Here is a 16540-nt window from a genome sequence, read left to right on the forward strand (position 1 = left end):
AGCAAGGACAGTCTGATTTTTAGTAAATATTTATAGAGCAAAACAATATGAAGCATATATAATAATCAGAATTCTAGTGAAAATGTGTGCAAGTAGGTTTATTTTGAAAGGAAAATTCCTACTCCCAGTGTCATACCCAATTAAATTCTCCAGGTAATGACCCCATTTGCATAGCGAGCTGAACCCACAAGTGGGAATTTTAATGGGCACACCACCTGAGTACGTTAATTGAGAGTGACACTACTTGAACTAGTTTTGTGCTTACCCCACTGAAAATTCTACTCATATTATTTTTAATGTCAAGCTACAAGTCAAATTTCAAGATGATGGATTTGTTCTTTTTTAAGCACTGAGTTTGAATAAAAGAAATGCTTTAATTCTGTTATGCATTGCATATCTTTGCTTTAACTAATCTATAGTCCTGATTCTTACCCTTGCCTCATTTTTCCAGTGATTGGAATTTAATTTTCTTCATTAATTTGTGAATAATTAGATAAAAAGTCTTCAGCAGTTAAATTGCTTTTGGATTGCTGTTTAATGTAATATTACAAGAATATTATAGTTAAGCTGGCCTAATAGTTTACTAAAATGTAATTGTGTAAATATGCCCAATTATTCTTTTTGAGGATCTAATAAGATTTAACATAATATGCATCCATAGATATCTTTCTTCTCTGTAAATCCACTGCCAATAAAGTCAATTGCTGCAGAGGGGATAACAGATGCAGCATCATCTGAGTTTGCTACTTTTAGAGGTTATTTTTCTCATCTCTGAGGTACTCTTAGGGACCTTGAAAGTATTTTGCATTATAATTTAGGGATTCTCCTTTGAGGTCCACATTAAATGATGCCACAATGTAGTCTTTACAACTTGGAAAATCAGGCACATGGTGAACAATGATTTCTAGGCTTCTAAATAGAACATTTAACTCTTCTTTTGTTTCACCACTACACAGCTGGTTACATTAACTATTTGTAGGTCTTTGAAACCACACTTCAACATCTGTAATTGGTACAGGATCAAGCTGATTGGCTCCATCTTTACACTGCTACCTACCAAGTTAAGAAATGGATTGGTTCAATATAAAACAGCAGGCCTGTTTTTAGAAATAGTTACTAGTGCCCAGTCTTCAGTATGGTTTGGCTTCCTCCTATAATGAGATCTTTTCGTTCCTTGCTCAACAGGACTTTATTCTTTCTGCAAAAGGCTATGAACTGTGTCAAATGGATCAGGAGCTTTTATGCACCCTCTTTCTTGGTCTTGGAGCTTAATTCCTTTGCCTCTAACCCCTTTATACAGCAGCACTTAGGGATCTTTTCAATTTTTAAAGCAAAACTTAGAAAGCATTTGTTCAAATTTGCTTTTCTGTTCCCAATTTTGTTAATAATTCTACCCTAATGTGCCTCATGCGGCACTTTGGTTTGTATGACTATATATTTGTAATGGGTTTTGTTTTTCTAACCTTTTCAATAGGTTGGGAAGAAAAAAGAAAAAAGAAAATTGAGAACTAAAAATAACTTAAAATTGAGTTATTTAGGAAAATAATTTTAAGCATTGTCATACAAATTAAAATTTTATAATTATATCCTTGTTTGAAAATGATGCAGGAAGTATTTATCAGTAATTTAGAGAATTACATTAGGTTTTTCAATATTGGAATTCTCACTGAGAATAAGGTATTAAGGAGAGATATCAAAATTACTCCCAAATTATATTTACAATTCATAATTTTTCACATGAATGGAAAGTAATAGTAGTATAAAAATGATGTTTAAAGTTTGCTTCTAAGACAAAAGAGGGATGGGGAGAGCAGGATGCACAATCTAGTTAAATGTTGAACTAAATCTACTGGTGCTGGTTTTTTGGCTATAATTGACAGATATTGCTATGTGTTTTCAAGCTAAGGCCCCAATGAAGAGAAATCAGAAAGTAACTCCTGCCTTTCTTTGTAGAAGAGAGGGCCAACGGTGTAGAATACTGCATGTCATACAGTTATTTTATAAGTTGGTTAATTTTTCTGAACTGATTTGTTAAATAATATTTGTTATAAAGGATGATGGTGGTGTAAGTTCTAAAATGGCTTAGAAAAAAATAGTTTCTTCAGGAATGAGCTGACTCATTTTATGATTTGGTAGCAACCATTTATTTAGAATTTAAGAAGAAAACCATACAATTTCTAGACTTCTACATAAATTTTTTGATTGTTAATCATTTGATTTATACAAAATTAAAACTTAATAATAGCTAGCTAGTATTTAGCTTTAAGGTTTGCAATTTTAAATTTTAAGAGAAGTGAATATTTTTATTAATAACCAATTATTGAATTAAATCAATCCCCATAGGTTATCCAGTCAACCTTTGAAGGGAAGACTGATGATAAGATGAAATATTAGGTAAAATGCACCTACTGGTGAAACTGAGAAAATTCAGATATGATCTGAAATTCTAGTCTAGGGGAATTGATGAGTTCCAGTCCATTGTGTTTTAGTCAGATAGATCTGAGGGAAAGTGGATTCCCCCTTTTGCCTCTAGGCCTCTAGTCTGCCTCTAGACCAAGTTGAATGGGTATAGATAAATGTTTTTGACCAACACTGCAAGATCAGTCGCATCTCTCAGGCTCATTAGAATAAGCCCACCTCTCATTATAATATTCATTATATCATTACTTGTTAATCAATCAGCTTCATTAGTTTCTTTGATGGTCATATCACACCATTGATTTATACTGACTTGAAAGTCCCTTAAAACTAATCCTATGTTTTTGAACTACTAACTAGCCAGGTCTCCCCATCTTGTATTTATGAGTTGTCTGAACTCAAGTTTTAAAAAGGAATCAAAATATCAAAAAAAGGAAGCATAGAATTTGGAATGAGAGGGCCTAGTTTCAAATTCTAAATCTGCCACTTAATTCCCAAGTGACTTTAAGCAAGTTATTTCATTTCCTTCTGCCTCAGCTTCCTTCTCTTTTTTTTAAAAAAAGAAAAGAGCAGCACTATATTAGATGACCTATAACCTCTAATAAATTATCATAATCAATTATTTGTGCTTATTAAATTCCATTTCAATAGCTTCATCCTTAAGTTTTAGCATATTAGTGGGGTTTTTTGCATCATGACTGTCATCAAATATGTTAACTATTTCTCCTAACTTTGTTTCACCTCCTAATTTGATAAGCATTTCATTTCTGGTTTCATGCAAGCCCCTTAGTAAAAATGTTAAATAGTAGGGGACCAAGCATAGATTCCCCAGGGGCACTCCATGAAAAATCTCCTGAAAATTTGGAATCATTCAATTAGCTGCCAACATCTAGTCTGGAGGAAAGTACTAAGGTGAAGCAAAAGCCTACTGCAGGTTAATAGTTAGTTTATCCATAATAATATAACAAACATCAAAATTATTATGCTCCAAGATATAGTCAAGGGTTTCCTAAATTAGTGAGCTTGATCATTTGCTTAATCAAACACCAACTATCCTAATATATTAAGTTAAATATTACTTATGCAATGTGAAGGAGAATTCTTTAGAATAATTTGAACATTTCTGATGATTTTCATTCTCATGAGATCTATTAAATCTAAAACTCCTGGTGTACTACTTGTGAATGATCAGTATGTTTAATCATACAGTAAAAGTTAGCTTTTTAATAAGTTAAAGGTGAACATTTTAAAGTTGATCATGGGAGAATTTGCCAACTCAAATTCAATTTATATAAATTTATGAACAATTTTTAATAAAGCAAAACTCTGATGTCAGAGTATATTATGACTATTTGTCATTTATGTCCATGTATCACATTTGAATGATACAACTAGCAAAGTCAGTCTTCAGGAAAAAAAAGTAACAGTCTTAAAACATAGAAAAAAGCATTGAAAGAGGAAAAAAATCAATGAAAGAGCTTGACATAAAAATATACCAATGATTCGACATTAAGTTACTATTTCTTTAATTTCAAAATAGTTCTTTAAGATAATACAAGATCCAGTTAATATAAAATTCAAAGATTGAATAACCAATTTTTTTAAAAGGGGGTTAGAAATCTGCCCCCCCCCAATTTTAACTGTAAACTATAGAACTTATCACAATTTCCATGATATTTTGTACATAGAAATTCTGAAACAGGTGCTCCAAAGTACAAGTTCACATTTATCTATTTTATTTCTGCTTTGGTTTTATTAAGCAAGGTGCTTACAAAATGATTGTCTGAAGTAGGCAAAAAAGAATTTTGAGAATATAAAAATCAAATCCCATTATCTAACTAAGGTTCTCTGCTACAGAGACATATATTACAAAAGTGCTGATATTTCTATAGAAAATAGCAGAATACATTTAAATATCAGACATCACTCAGTAAAAAATTATTTTCAGGAAAAAAAATGAAACAATCTATTAATTCCAGGTCATTAGGAGACTGTATACGTCTATACAGATGATACTCATAATCTGTAATGTTTCAAATATCTAGTGAGTATATGAATATTAGGCTTGGGTACATATAAATATTGAGATTCTGGTTATGCTAAAATACAATACAGCTCTTATATTTGGTTTAACAAATAGAAGGCATTCTTTAGGAAGAAGGGGAAAAGATGTTCATTAGCACTCTATTTTAAATTCAATAGCTCAAAAGTCCTCAGTTTATAAAATGCACCACAAACAGGAGTAAAGAAAATTTGTTGTTGCTGTTTTACTTTTTATGTTCTGCAATACATGAAATAAAGGAGTTGGTGGCTCAGTGGACAGAGCGCCGGACTTTGAGAACTCAGAAAGACCTGAGTTCAAATTCACCTTCAGACACTAGCTGTGTGACTCTAGGCAAATCACTTAACCTCTGTTTAGCTTAATTCATTGAAAAAAGAAATGGCAAACCACCCCAGAATCTTTGCCTAGACAAACTCATGGACAGTATAGTCCATTGGGTCAGCAAGTACTGGATAGCATTGAACAACATAGGGAATAACTATTAACTTATGTTTCATGAAAGGGATATGGTAACAGATGGCACTTCTGTCCTTGGAGTCTGTGGTTATGCATTTCCAAGACCAATGTAGCAATGCCTTTTTAAAAGGCTATCTAAGCTAAAAGGTGGTTGGAAAGAGTCTAGTTAATTAATTTGATCAGCCACAGTGGGATACACTGTACATTGACCCCGACATTGTTAAGTCATTTTGGTCCTCTTCAATTGCAACAGACAACAATGGTTAATAGGAATGGGGCAAGCAATAAATTACATAGATACTTAAGAAATATCAATCCAAAAATGTGCTTCTGTAACATCTCTACAATAAACCAAGTTTAACAATCTGGAAAAATCAAGACACAGTAGGAGACACAAAGTAGGAAAACATACTCCTAATTCTAACAGAACTTTAACAAATGTTGCAAGACTCAAATTCGCTTTAACTTTCCTTGTTTTTTTTCCTACTTTCCTAATGCATAAGGTGAATACGTGTTATGTCTAATTGATGACTTGTTCATTTCAGGACTGGAAATCTTGAAATCTAGTCAAGTCATAATTATGGAAATCAGATTTTCATCATATTATTAAGGAATGGTAGGTAATCTGTTGTTTTAAGACTGGTTAAAATCTAAAAGAAACCCAAACAACTCCAAAAATTCAAACACCCACAAAAATAGCAGTTTCAAATTAAACTGCAAATTTACCAATGCTGCTCCTCATGTTGGCACTGGCATTTCTCCATTCTGAATACACTATATCCGGTTCTTAAGTCTTTACCTTTATCAACATAAAACCTCATAATGAAACCAAAAATACAATAATCAGTTAAAAACAATACACATTTTTGTTTTAGTTGACATGTTTTCCCCCCCTCTAAATAGGGTATTTCTTACTGCTTTAAAATTTCTATGTATACTTAATTATTACTGATTAAGAATACAGAGTTTTCATCTTGACCTTTAAAGTTTGGTATGAAACTAAATTCTTCAAGTAACAAATATGGGAAATCTCTGAGACCTGAGTTCCCACAATTTTGTTTTTAAGACAGCTTTGAGTTTGTTCTCTCTAATTTAAACTACAAAAAAAACAGTTCATTTTAAACATCAATAGACAAATAACAAAAATAAAGTTTCTTTTTTAAATACTCATTTAGAAATAAATGTGTTTGGAGCAAGGAAGCTTCCAGGAATGGTTTTCACAAATCTAGCTAAGAAGTAGGAGACAAATAACTATCTTGTGTTTTTCCCCCCCAAAATCTCCCATTTTAGTTAAAGCAACCTATTAAAGAAAAAAAGTAGTTATAATTTCACACATAAAACCATAGACATTTGGTTATGTTATGGAGTTTTCAAAGATTCTTTAAAAAGAGGGAGGCAACAGTGCAAGTAACTGGGTTGTTTCATGAGAATCTTGGGATGCTTTTTTTTCCCAAAATGGGAAAATTTTTTTACAAAACCCCAAAACTCCAGTTTTTAACAAAATAAAATAAGGGATAAATATTTATGATGGGAAACAAATTCCACAGCATTCCATACAGATTTCTAAACAGTCTGATGATTCACAACAGGCATCCATTATTCCACAATCCATGTCACAAGGGCAGTTACAGTCATCTCCTACTTCATCACCACAGCAACAGCAGCAGGCCTCCGATGTACAGATGCCACATGATGCTTGTCCTAATACGATATTGCAGAGGGTCAGGAACTCACAGAACAAGCAGGCCAGGATACAGTGAACACAGCAATCTTCATAATGTTCATTCAATTGTCAAGCATACCACAGAGAGAAAGAAAAAGAGAAAAATAATAATACATGTCAATAGAGTAATAATGACAACAGATTTAAAAAAAATTAATAGCTATCCATGTGCCATTCAAAGGTCCCTTTTTCATATCAAATGCTAAAAAGATCATCCTTATTAATCAAATGGCTCCTGAATGTTATAATTAGAAAATCGAATGAATAGAGGATATAAGGGAAACGATTTATTTAAAAAATAATTTAAGCAATCTAAAAGTGAAATAAGCTATACTTTAATCACCTAGAGACCTAAGTTTCTGATTGAGAAGTCTTTCCCAATTTCTAGCCTAACCCAATCCCTCTCACTACAGTCATTTTGCCATTATTTCATCATATTTGCATACCTTCTCACATCCCTCACCTACATCTACCTGCATTTACTAAGCTTTCTACCACCTGAGAGCAGTGGAAGCAACACTACAATTGCTTAGAAAGGACATATCAAAACACTCTAAAGTAACTCAGAATTTGTTCTCTGAACAAAATACTTAAACATGCTCTTTGAACTTGAATTAGTCCTTTCCCTCAATGAGTTTACATTTTAATAATGAAAACAGCCCATCTAAGAGAGTGGAGGTTAAGAGATTATCTTACTTTTTCTACTTTTTTATTTGGATAGGAAGGAAATCTTCAGGGCTTAGCTGGAAATTCTAAGTGTTTATAAATGCTTTTTTACTCATTCATTTATTCATACTGGGTAGTAGTAGTGAATTTTCTTTTTAGTGAGGGCCTTAAAAAAGGGACCTCATGATTCAGATGGTTAACAGTATATTCAGGTATATGACTAGATGATTTTGGGGGGGATTCCTTCCAACTCTGACATTTTGTGATTACAAACTATGTTTCCAAAACTTATCAGAATTATAATGGGGCAGTGATGGAGTTGGCAGGCATATTTTCAGTTATCACATTTATAACTTATAATTTTTCAGTTATAAATATTATATTATTGTTTTCTTTATGTTACTATATGCTCTAGGTTTAATTTCAAAGTGAGTCTTTTGCTGAATGAACAGATTATTTTACTCTTTAATGAATGCTATGAATATGTAGCATTTTGGGGGGTAACAAACTGTGCTGATATTCAGTTGTTTTCAATTTGTTTGACTATGACCCCATCTCCAGATGAGAAATTGAGGAAAACAAAGTTGAGTGATTTGTCCATGGTCTCACAAGTAGTAAGTGTCTGAGGCTAGATTTGAACTCAGGAAGCTGAGTCTTCCTGACTCCAGGCCTGTACCATCTAGCTGTCCCTTGTAATAAATGAGTAATATTAAATAGACAATAGTTCTTTAGGCAAAAAACCAATACATCAAATATGTAGCATATATTCTGCTCCTTTCAGTGAAACCCTTAGTAATACTTTCCCCAGTATATTTTTCACTATCTTCCTCTGGGTTTACCTTTGCATTAAAATTATAAAATACTGATATACTATTCATTTCCAATTCCATTTGGAACAACTTACATTTCAAGATTTATAGAGGCAGTTCACAAAAAGTCACCTGGAGATGAAGAAACAACTCAACTTTCAAAAAACCCTCAAGAAAACCTAGAGACATTGCTGAGTGTTTGGTAGTTGTTTATTATTGTCATTACTTAACACTCATTGAAAATCCATATGACATTTTTTTAAAGCAACACCTCAGTTGTGGCAGGCTGTTTCTAAAGCTGGGTTTTGCAACAAGCCTATGAGAATGCTGGCTGAATCCCACAGGCACTAAGAGTGGGTGCCAATGCCTTATGTACAGACACTGGTAATATAAAAGTTAATAGAATAGTGAGTTCTTATTCTAACTTGACAGTTCCCAGGCTGGTTTCTAATTAAGCAAGAAATTTTACATGATGTTATGCACTCAGATAAGAATCTGGTTCAACCAGAAAAATCTGATGTGATTTAGTTGTGGAGGGATGAGTAAATATATATTCCCATGTAAATAAAGAACATTAAAACACTACCACAACATGTCAACATTTAAAAGGTCAATTTAGATATACAGTGAAATAGTCCTTGAAATATGTGAAGTGATGGCATAGTTAGTATCTTGTTCTCAGAGAACTTATATGTTAATAATAAGACTAAAATCTATATATAGAAAACTAGCACAAAAATGAAGTCCAAACAATGACTTGGTACCATGAAGTAAAGGAGAGCTCTCTTAGGAAATGGGAAAATCTATGGGTCAAATCAAATTCCATAAAAGCATAACCAATGTGTTAAAAGTTTAAAGTGATATTCAACAGCATAATGATTTACTGACTTGCATTGGTATAAACAAGTTCTGTATGGGGAGTTCTATGTATCAATGAACTCATAAATATGGATTAAAAAGAAAAAATAAAGCTAAGTTAGCAATCTTAAAATATTCACATGCTCTGACACTATTTATTCATCTATAAATTAAGAGGGTTGAATTAGATAACTTTTAAGGTCCTTTTCAGCTTCCAAAAATTCTATGTCTCTACTTATTTGAGTAAGTTACAAATAGTTTAGAGGAGAGAGAAGATTGATTTGAGCATGAAAGTTCTTGTCAAAAAATCTGGAACTTGAATAAGATCCTAAAGGATAAATAGAAAAGGGTCTAGAAATAAAAGTTTAGATTTGATGTTACTTTAAGGATTTTTCTGAAGAGGAGATGGGGCAGATATTGATGAAAGCGTTTAAAGATGATGGGTGTGGAAATCAGTTCGGTTATATATATATATATATATCAGAGGTGTTGAAAAAACTCTCAGAATTCAGTAACCATTTCTGTTTAAAGAGATATTAAAATGCATAGGAATAAATGAATCTTTATTATACAGGTCCGTTCAATAAGATTTTAGTAAAACAAGGATGACAATGTCACCACTACTATAGATATAGTGCTGCTTAGAGAAGAAAACAAGGAAAAGAAAATAATAGAATAAGCATGGATAAAGATACAAAAACTATTACTTTGTATAGGTGATATGATAGTTTTTTTAAAAACCTCAGAGAATCAACTAAAAATTAAGTGAAACAATTTAAAACCTCAGCAAAGTAATGAAGATGAAATTCAACTAAATTATTTGAATTTCTATATATTTCCAATAAGACTTAGTAGAGTTAGAAAAAGAAATTCCATTGAAAATAATTACAGCTTGGTCTATAGAGCACCAACCCTGGAGTCAGGGAGACCTGAGTTCAAATCCCGCTCAGATACTTAATAATTACCTAGCTGTGTGATCTTGGGTAATTCACAAACCTTGCAAAAACCAAAAGAATAAAATAAAAATAATTACAGAATGTGTTTAAAAAACTGAGAATTTACCTACAAAGACACATACAAGTGAAAAACTACAAAACACTATAGAAATTGACAGACTGACTAAATAGAAAAAGCTGAGTCAACAAAATAAAGATGGCAATATTACTTCTATTTATTTATTCAATGTTGTTCCAATCAAACAACCAAAATATTATTTTATAGAATGAGGAGAGGGGAATCTTCTAAAAAAAAAGGTAAAGAATTTCAAAGGAAATAATGGGAGAAAAGGGGGAAAGGAAGATGGTTTAGCAGTACAAGATTTCAAACCATACTACAAAGCAGTAATCATCAAAATGATTTGATGCTGAAATATATTAGGTGCATAGCATCTAAAAGCATATGTATGCAGTAGAATGGTGTTTGGTAAATCTAAAGACCTTAACTACTGGGAGTAAGAATTCAGTAATTGCTGGGAAAGCTGCAAAGCAATCTGGCAGAAATTCAGGTTTGGAGCAACACCATATACTTAATCAAATGACTACATGACTCAGACATAAAAGTTCACATTAGAAACAAACAAGCGAAAAAGTACCTTTTAGAGCTACATATACAGTACATGTTCAAAAAAGGTATAGGGAGAATCATAGAAAATAAACTGGACAGTTTTGATTATATGAAATTAAAAAAGGTTATTTCACAAAAAAAAGCAAAGTGGTTCAAAATAGAAGAGAAACTACTCATTGGGAACAGCTTTATATTAGGTTTCTTTGAAAAGATCTCATTTCCAAAACATGTAAGGAACAGATTCAAATCAGTATGAACAAGAGTAATTCCCCAGAAGATAAAAGGTCAAAGGATATGTTCAGAGGAAGAAAACCAATATTTTTTAAAAATGCTTCAAATCACTAATAATAAGAGAAATTCAAATTAAAGTAACTGATATTCTACCTCATATTCATCAGACTGGCAAAAGATCACAAAAAAGGGAAAATAAAAATTGTTGGAGGAGCTGCAAGAAAATAACCAAACTAAATGTACTTCATTAGTGAAACTGGTTCCACAGGTAGAATTGGTTCAGTTATCTTGTAAAACAATTTGGAACTATACCCCAAAACATCAGTAGTATACTCTGCATGCTCAAAGACCCCACTACTAGGTCTACACCTCAAAGAAAGAGGAATGTTTCTAACTGTGCCTTTGGATATGTATATGTACATTATACATCTGTAGCAAAGAATTGGCAACTGAGGAGGTATATTATTTCACATTAACAAATGACAAAATGGTAGGTTTCAAAGAGGCATGGGAAGACTTTATGAAATGATGCTGAAGGAAGTGGAAAAAATTGCAAGAAAAATTTAAACACCTACTTTAAAAAGAAAGACAATCTTGGGCGGCTAGGCGGCGCAGTGGATAGAGCACCGGCCCTGGAGTCAGGAGTACCTGAGTTCAAATCCGGTCTCAGACACTTTTTTTTTTTTTAGTGTTATCAGTCTCCCAAAATTCATGGTCAAAAAACCATGTTTGTTGTCTTTCTATCTTGTTCCAGATATACTACTCCATCAAGTAAACATACCAATTCTTTTTCTTAAAAATCTATTCCATTCATAGCTTGATTGTAATTTATAATTCCACTTTCTTTATTCAAGTTTTCAGTACTTAAGGACCCAAAACACTTCTTCCATGAAGCCTTCATTCATCCCATCACCTTCATTAAAAGCAATATTAAAGCCTGGAAAAGAAAGAGTAGTCTAATAATGCTTCATATTGGAAAACTAGGATATATAAAGATGGAATTATTTTCCAAGGGTTACACAGCTAATTAATGAAAAATTATGGATTAGAACTTGGGTCTCTCAAGTTTAAATTTAAACTCTTTCCCTATATGAACCTGTAGCTCTTGGCACATTTCTTTTATATTTACCATACTAAGCTTAAATATTCAGAATTTGTGATTTCCATAGGGTGAATATCTCTATCAATGCATGCTGCAACCCATCTTTGACTTAGTAGATGGTTTCAAAAATAGCCATGATCAAAAAAGTTCAGGCTAGTGATGAGTCTTTCTGAAATTTATTAGGCTGGTACTTAGAAGATCAACATTTGCTATCAATAGGTCTTATTTGAAGCCTTTTCAGACAGGCAGGATGTTCTATTTTCCTAAGCTAGTTAATATTTCTTTTATATTTCTACAAGATTCAAAGATGCAAGGGACTTCAGAAATTATCTAGTCCAACTAACTCATTTTTATACCTGTAAAAACAAGATCCTTTAGAGATGAAAATTACAAGGCTAGTTACTAGAAGGGCCAGGATTAGAACTAGTTCTCCTGCTTCTTAGTCCAGTGTCCTTAGAGGAAAATGGAGAACATATCCCTAGAACTGAGAAGTAAGAGTGTCCCACTAAAAACTTTTAGAGACATTCTAATTATAATTCAGAAATGGAATAAGCAAGTGTTTATTTTAAACAGGAAAGGGAGTCTAGCTTCAGCGTAGTGGAAATAATTATTTGTTGTTTTGAAAATGAGGACTTTTTTTTTCATTCTAGGAGCAGGGCCTATTTTCGTCATTCTTTCCATTTGCAGGAGTAAGGTTAAAGCTGTTTCTAGAAATTGGATGATGCATTATAAATGGTGTCCGGGGAGGGAGACTGGATATAAATATAAAAAATTCCTGCTAGTTGACTTGTTGCCCATCTATCTTTTTTAGCCTTTGCTCACTGTCTAAAACTTCAGACCTTGTCCTTTCCCCTTCCAAAGATTTTTCTAAAATTTAATTTTTAGGAAGAGAATTGAGAGCAACTATTAACTCTCAACAAGTAAGTAAAAGTTTAAACAAATGATTTAATACTGTGAGGTGACATCACTCATAAATTTAGATATTAATCTATTTGAAAAATCAAAAACTTTTAATTAAGAAGATATACCGATCTGAAAAAGACAAATGACAATAATGAGAAACCACAGTATTCTTGGCACTACGGGATCTCAACTTTGAACTAACCAGATGGGAACTCTAGGTCCAATGGAGAATTTCAAAAGACTGAGTTCTTGGTAAAGTCTTCATAAAACTTTCTTTGAACAATCACTCTGTTACTGGAAAAAGCAATGCAGGCCCTTTTCTAGAAACAAGAGTTCTATGAATAGATACCGGAAAGAAGTCAGAAACCAGAAGGAACAGATTTTTAAAGATCGAAGTGATAAAGGATTAAAAAAAGTAGATCAAAATTTTACTATAAATAGTTTCATTTTCTCTACTTTACAAGCATAAAGCTTTTAGAAACATGCAGCATGAGCTTTGGTTCTAACTGAAGTGATTTAATCATCTGGGGGGCTTTTTTGGTCTGTCTTTTTCCTAGTAAATAACACCTTCCCTCCATCATTTTTCTGTGATTTGGAACTGTTCTACTGCATAAGTGCATTTGTGACCTCAGGCAAAGAGAAGACTACAAGTAAATATGAGGAAGTAATTGTTTGTAGCTTATTTTTTGCTGTAAGGTAAACAAACAATAGTAGTCATACTATGAGAATTAGTAGATCGGAATTTTGTGGAAATCAGTAAAAAAAATGACAAAGGTACTTCTAGTGCACACTTCTTTCCTAGGAAAGCATTTTAGTAAAATAATGGAGGGGGGGACAAAAACAGATACAAGTAGAAAATACAGACAGAAATACAAATGTTCTCAATTATTGGTTTCTCATAGAAGAGATACTTATCCTTTAAAATGTAGCCATGTGTCTCTTTGTAAGCAAGAAATGTCCTTTTATTTTGCTATAATAATAGAAATACATTCTATGGCTTTATGAAGTGATGGGCATAATCTACCCCCAAAATGTTTGACTTTTAATGAACAGACTGGTTTTCAAGAAAAGATGGTTCTGAGGTCATATAAGCACTTCATAATTCATTATACTAAAAAGCTCAGCAAGAACAAAACTAAAGCCTCCTAATAATTATGATAAACTAAAGAACATATGAATAGCAAAATCGCAAAAAGTATATAATAGGAAATCTTTAGACACATACTAGAAAAGGAAAAAATTGAAAAAATAAAGAAAAGAATTGCAGTGAACAAAAACACAGTTCTTCCTAGTCAACTAAAAAGTATTTGGTTAAGAATGCTGAGTTATTTCTAAAACAAGTAAAAGTAAAAAAGTGCAACTTTTTTAAAAAGAACCCCAACTGTCTATGACAACACTTACAAGTTCTACAAAAGAGAGTTAGGCTTTGCTCTAGATACTTAAAAACAACAACTGATTTATATATATTTTTTTAAATGGCTATTTTAAATGTTCCCAAATTCTCAAAACTGAGGGTCTCAATCAAAACACTTTTGGAAATCTGTGATTATAACACAAGGTAGTGAGGAATGAAAGTTAAGAAACATTCACTCTGTGTAACTCTTTTATCTTTCTTTGGTTTCCTTTTTATAAAAAACTATTTCACAGGATGCCCTGAATATCTGTGAAACTGACAGCAAAATTCGGAGAATAGCTACATTGGGTTAATAAAGATCAGAGTATGAACTTCTTATCTATATATACTAATCTCAACAAAGCTTCTTTTGGTCAAAAATAACTAAAAACTTCCAACTATCCTAGCTCCCTAATTTAAATGTACATTTAACTCATACTACTAAAGAAATTATATTCAATTTTAACAACTATTACACTCAATAAAGTATAATATTATATGTGATACAACACTGTGGCAATGCAATAATTATGTACCACTAATATAAGTTGTAGAAATATGTACACATTATGTATACAACTAAAACATCATATATATATGTGTGTTTGTGTGTGTGTATGTCTGTGTGTATTCATATAATTGTAATGGATTAACAATAGTAACCAAACATTTGTTAATATTTAAGGTTTAAACTATAAATACAAATTACAAAACAAACATAAATAATCCAATCCCTATGGCACTCAATATTCATGTTTTAGTTATTGGTGATTGGTAATTTACGATAGGATTAAACCAGTTAAACCAGTTTTTTCAAGCAAAATCACTAATAATTAATCCAAATTCTTCAGCTCTCTAAAGGTTGCTCTCTAAACAATGAGGATACAACTCTCTGTTAAATAGTATTTACTTTAAAAACTAGCCATAGAAATTGGATCTTAGGTAACAAGACTGAATATGAAAGTTTGCAATTTCTTCATACAAAATTAAAAAGTAGACCAGAAGATTCAGTCATCCTGGATTGTAGCAGACATTGCTAAGTCATTTATCTAGCTTCTGTGAATCCAGCTGTGGGGAATGAGGCCCAGACATCTCTAGGGAACTGTGCTCCTCAAGTGTGTAGGGGTGGGGAAATATTTACTAATAGAGCACAGTAGCTCAGTTTCAAGTGGCTCAGTGTCTCCAAGCCAGAGGTCTTGAAGTGTTTCTGGCCTAGAGCCCTAGACTGACCTACAGCCTGAATAAATTAGCCTGGTGTGCATATATTACAAAGACCCCTGTCCCAAATGACCACATATCATTTTAGTTAGAATACTGCCAAAAAAGAGGAACATTTTCCTACGATAGAGAAGAAAATGTGATAGGTCAAGGAGATTTTCTTTAAAGTGTCAGAAAGACTTTATTAAGGAAAATTATAAGCAAGGAAGGCGGGTGTTCAAGTTCTGTCATGCTATCTGTTCCCTCAGGAACTTAAGAATAGTCTGAAAACATCTTATTAAGCAATACATTGCTCCTTTGAGGCAAGACTCAGGTGGTAACTATTGCTGCTCTCATTTTCTGGAAAAAAGTTAAAAAGAAGTAAACTACCTATTACAGTAAAGAACACTTTATATGCTATCTAATTCTTGTTAGCTCACTAACATGTAGATAATTCAGGTCCATTGCTTTTACCATGCTGCCTTACCTTGGGAGATTGTATTACTGATTATCAGTTCTACCATAAGAATGTTATAAACAGAGGAGCCTTAAAGGTCATCTGGTCCAAGTCAGTGGGATGAGAGAGAAGAAAGACGTGGACAGGAAGAGATGATAAAACCAAAATCTATCATTGGCTAAAATAAACAACACTAAAAATAAACTGGACTGTGCAATATCTGTGGATTTCAGTTAACAAACTTATCATCATCAAGAGTGAACTGTGGCTCTGTTTTAAAGAGATTTGACATTTAGTACTGAGTACTGTTCATCTGAAAATTTCTCAAGTCCATCAGTATTTTATTAAATAACCTACTATTTGCAAATACTGAGCTAATTGCTAAGGCTATAAAGAAATACAAGAATAATCCCTATCATCAAGTAACAATGACACGAAAAACGACAAAGTAGAAAGAAGATACATGCAGGACAAACCGGAAATAATCTCAGAGGCAAAGCTCTAATCTTAAGGAGAAATGGGGAAAATTTCCTTACAAAAATGAGATTTCAGCTGAGATTTGTAGGATGTCTGAGGAGTCAGGAGATGGGGGGGGGGGGGGTGAGGAGAAATGTAGGCATGAGAGACAGCCAGATTTTTATCTGCATCAAGATGGGTGTTGATATTGAAATAGAAGAGGACAGTCAGAGGATTTTTTTTTAT

General features: G+C 32.6%; 1 protein-coding gene across 3 annotated transcripts in view; it reads right to left on the bottom strand.

The window, feature by feature from the left end:
• Positions 1 to 1588: 1588 nt before the first annotated feature.
• Positions 1589 to 16540, bottom strand: part of MDFIC (MyoD family inhibitor domain containing) — a 117028-nt gene continuing 102076 nt past the window's right edge. For all 3 annotated transcript variants that reach the window (XM_074193865.1, XM_074193866.1, XM_074193867.1), the window contains exon 5: positions 1589 to 6706. In XM_074193865.1, the coding sequence (XP_074049966.1) occupies positions 6459 to 6706 (248 nt within the window). In that variant the 3' untranslated portion in view covers positions 1589 to 6458. The remainder of the gene's footprint in view (positions 6707 to 16540) is intronic.

The sequence above is a fragment of the Macrotis lagotis genome, chromosome 7, assembly GCF_037893015.1.
Source record: "Macrotis lagotis isolate mMagLag1 chromosome 7, bilby.v1.9.chrom.fasta, whole genome shotgun sequence".
NCBI classification, from domain to species: Eukaryota; Metazoa; Chordata; class Mammalia; order Peramelemorphia; family Peramelidae; genus Macrotis; species Macrotis lagotis.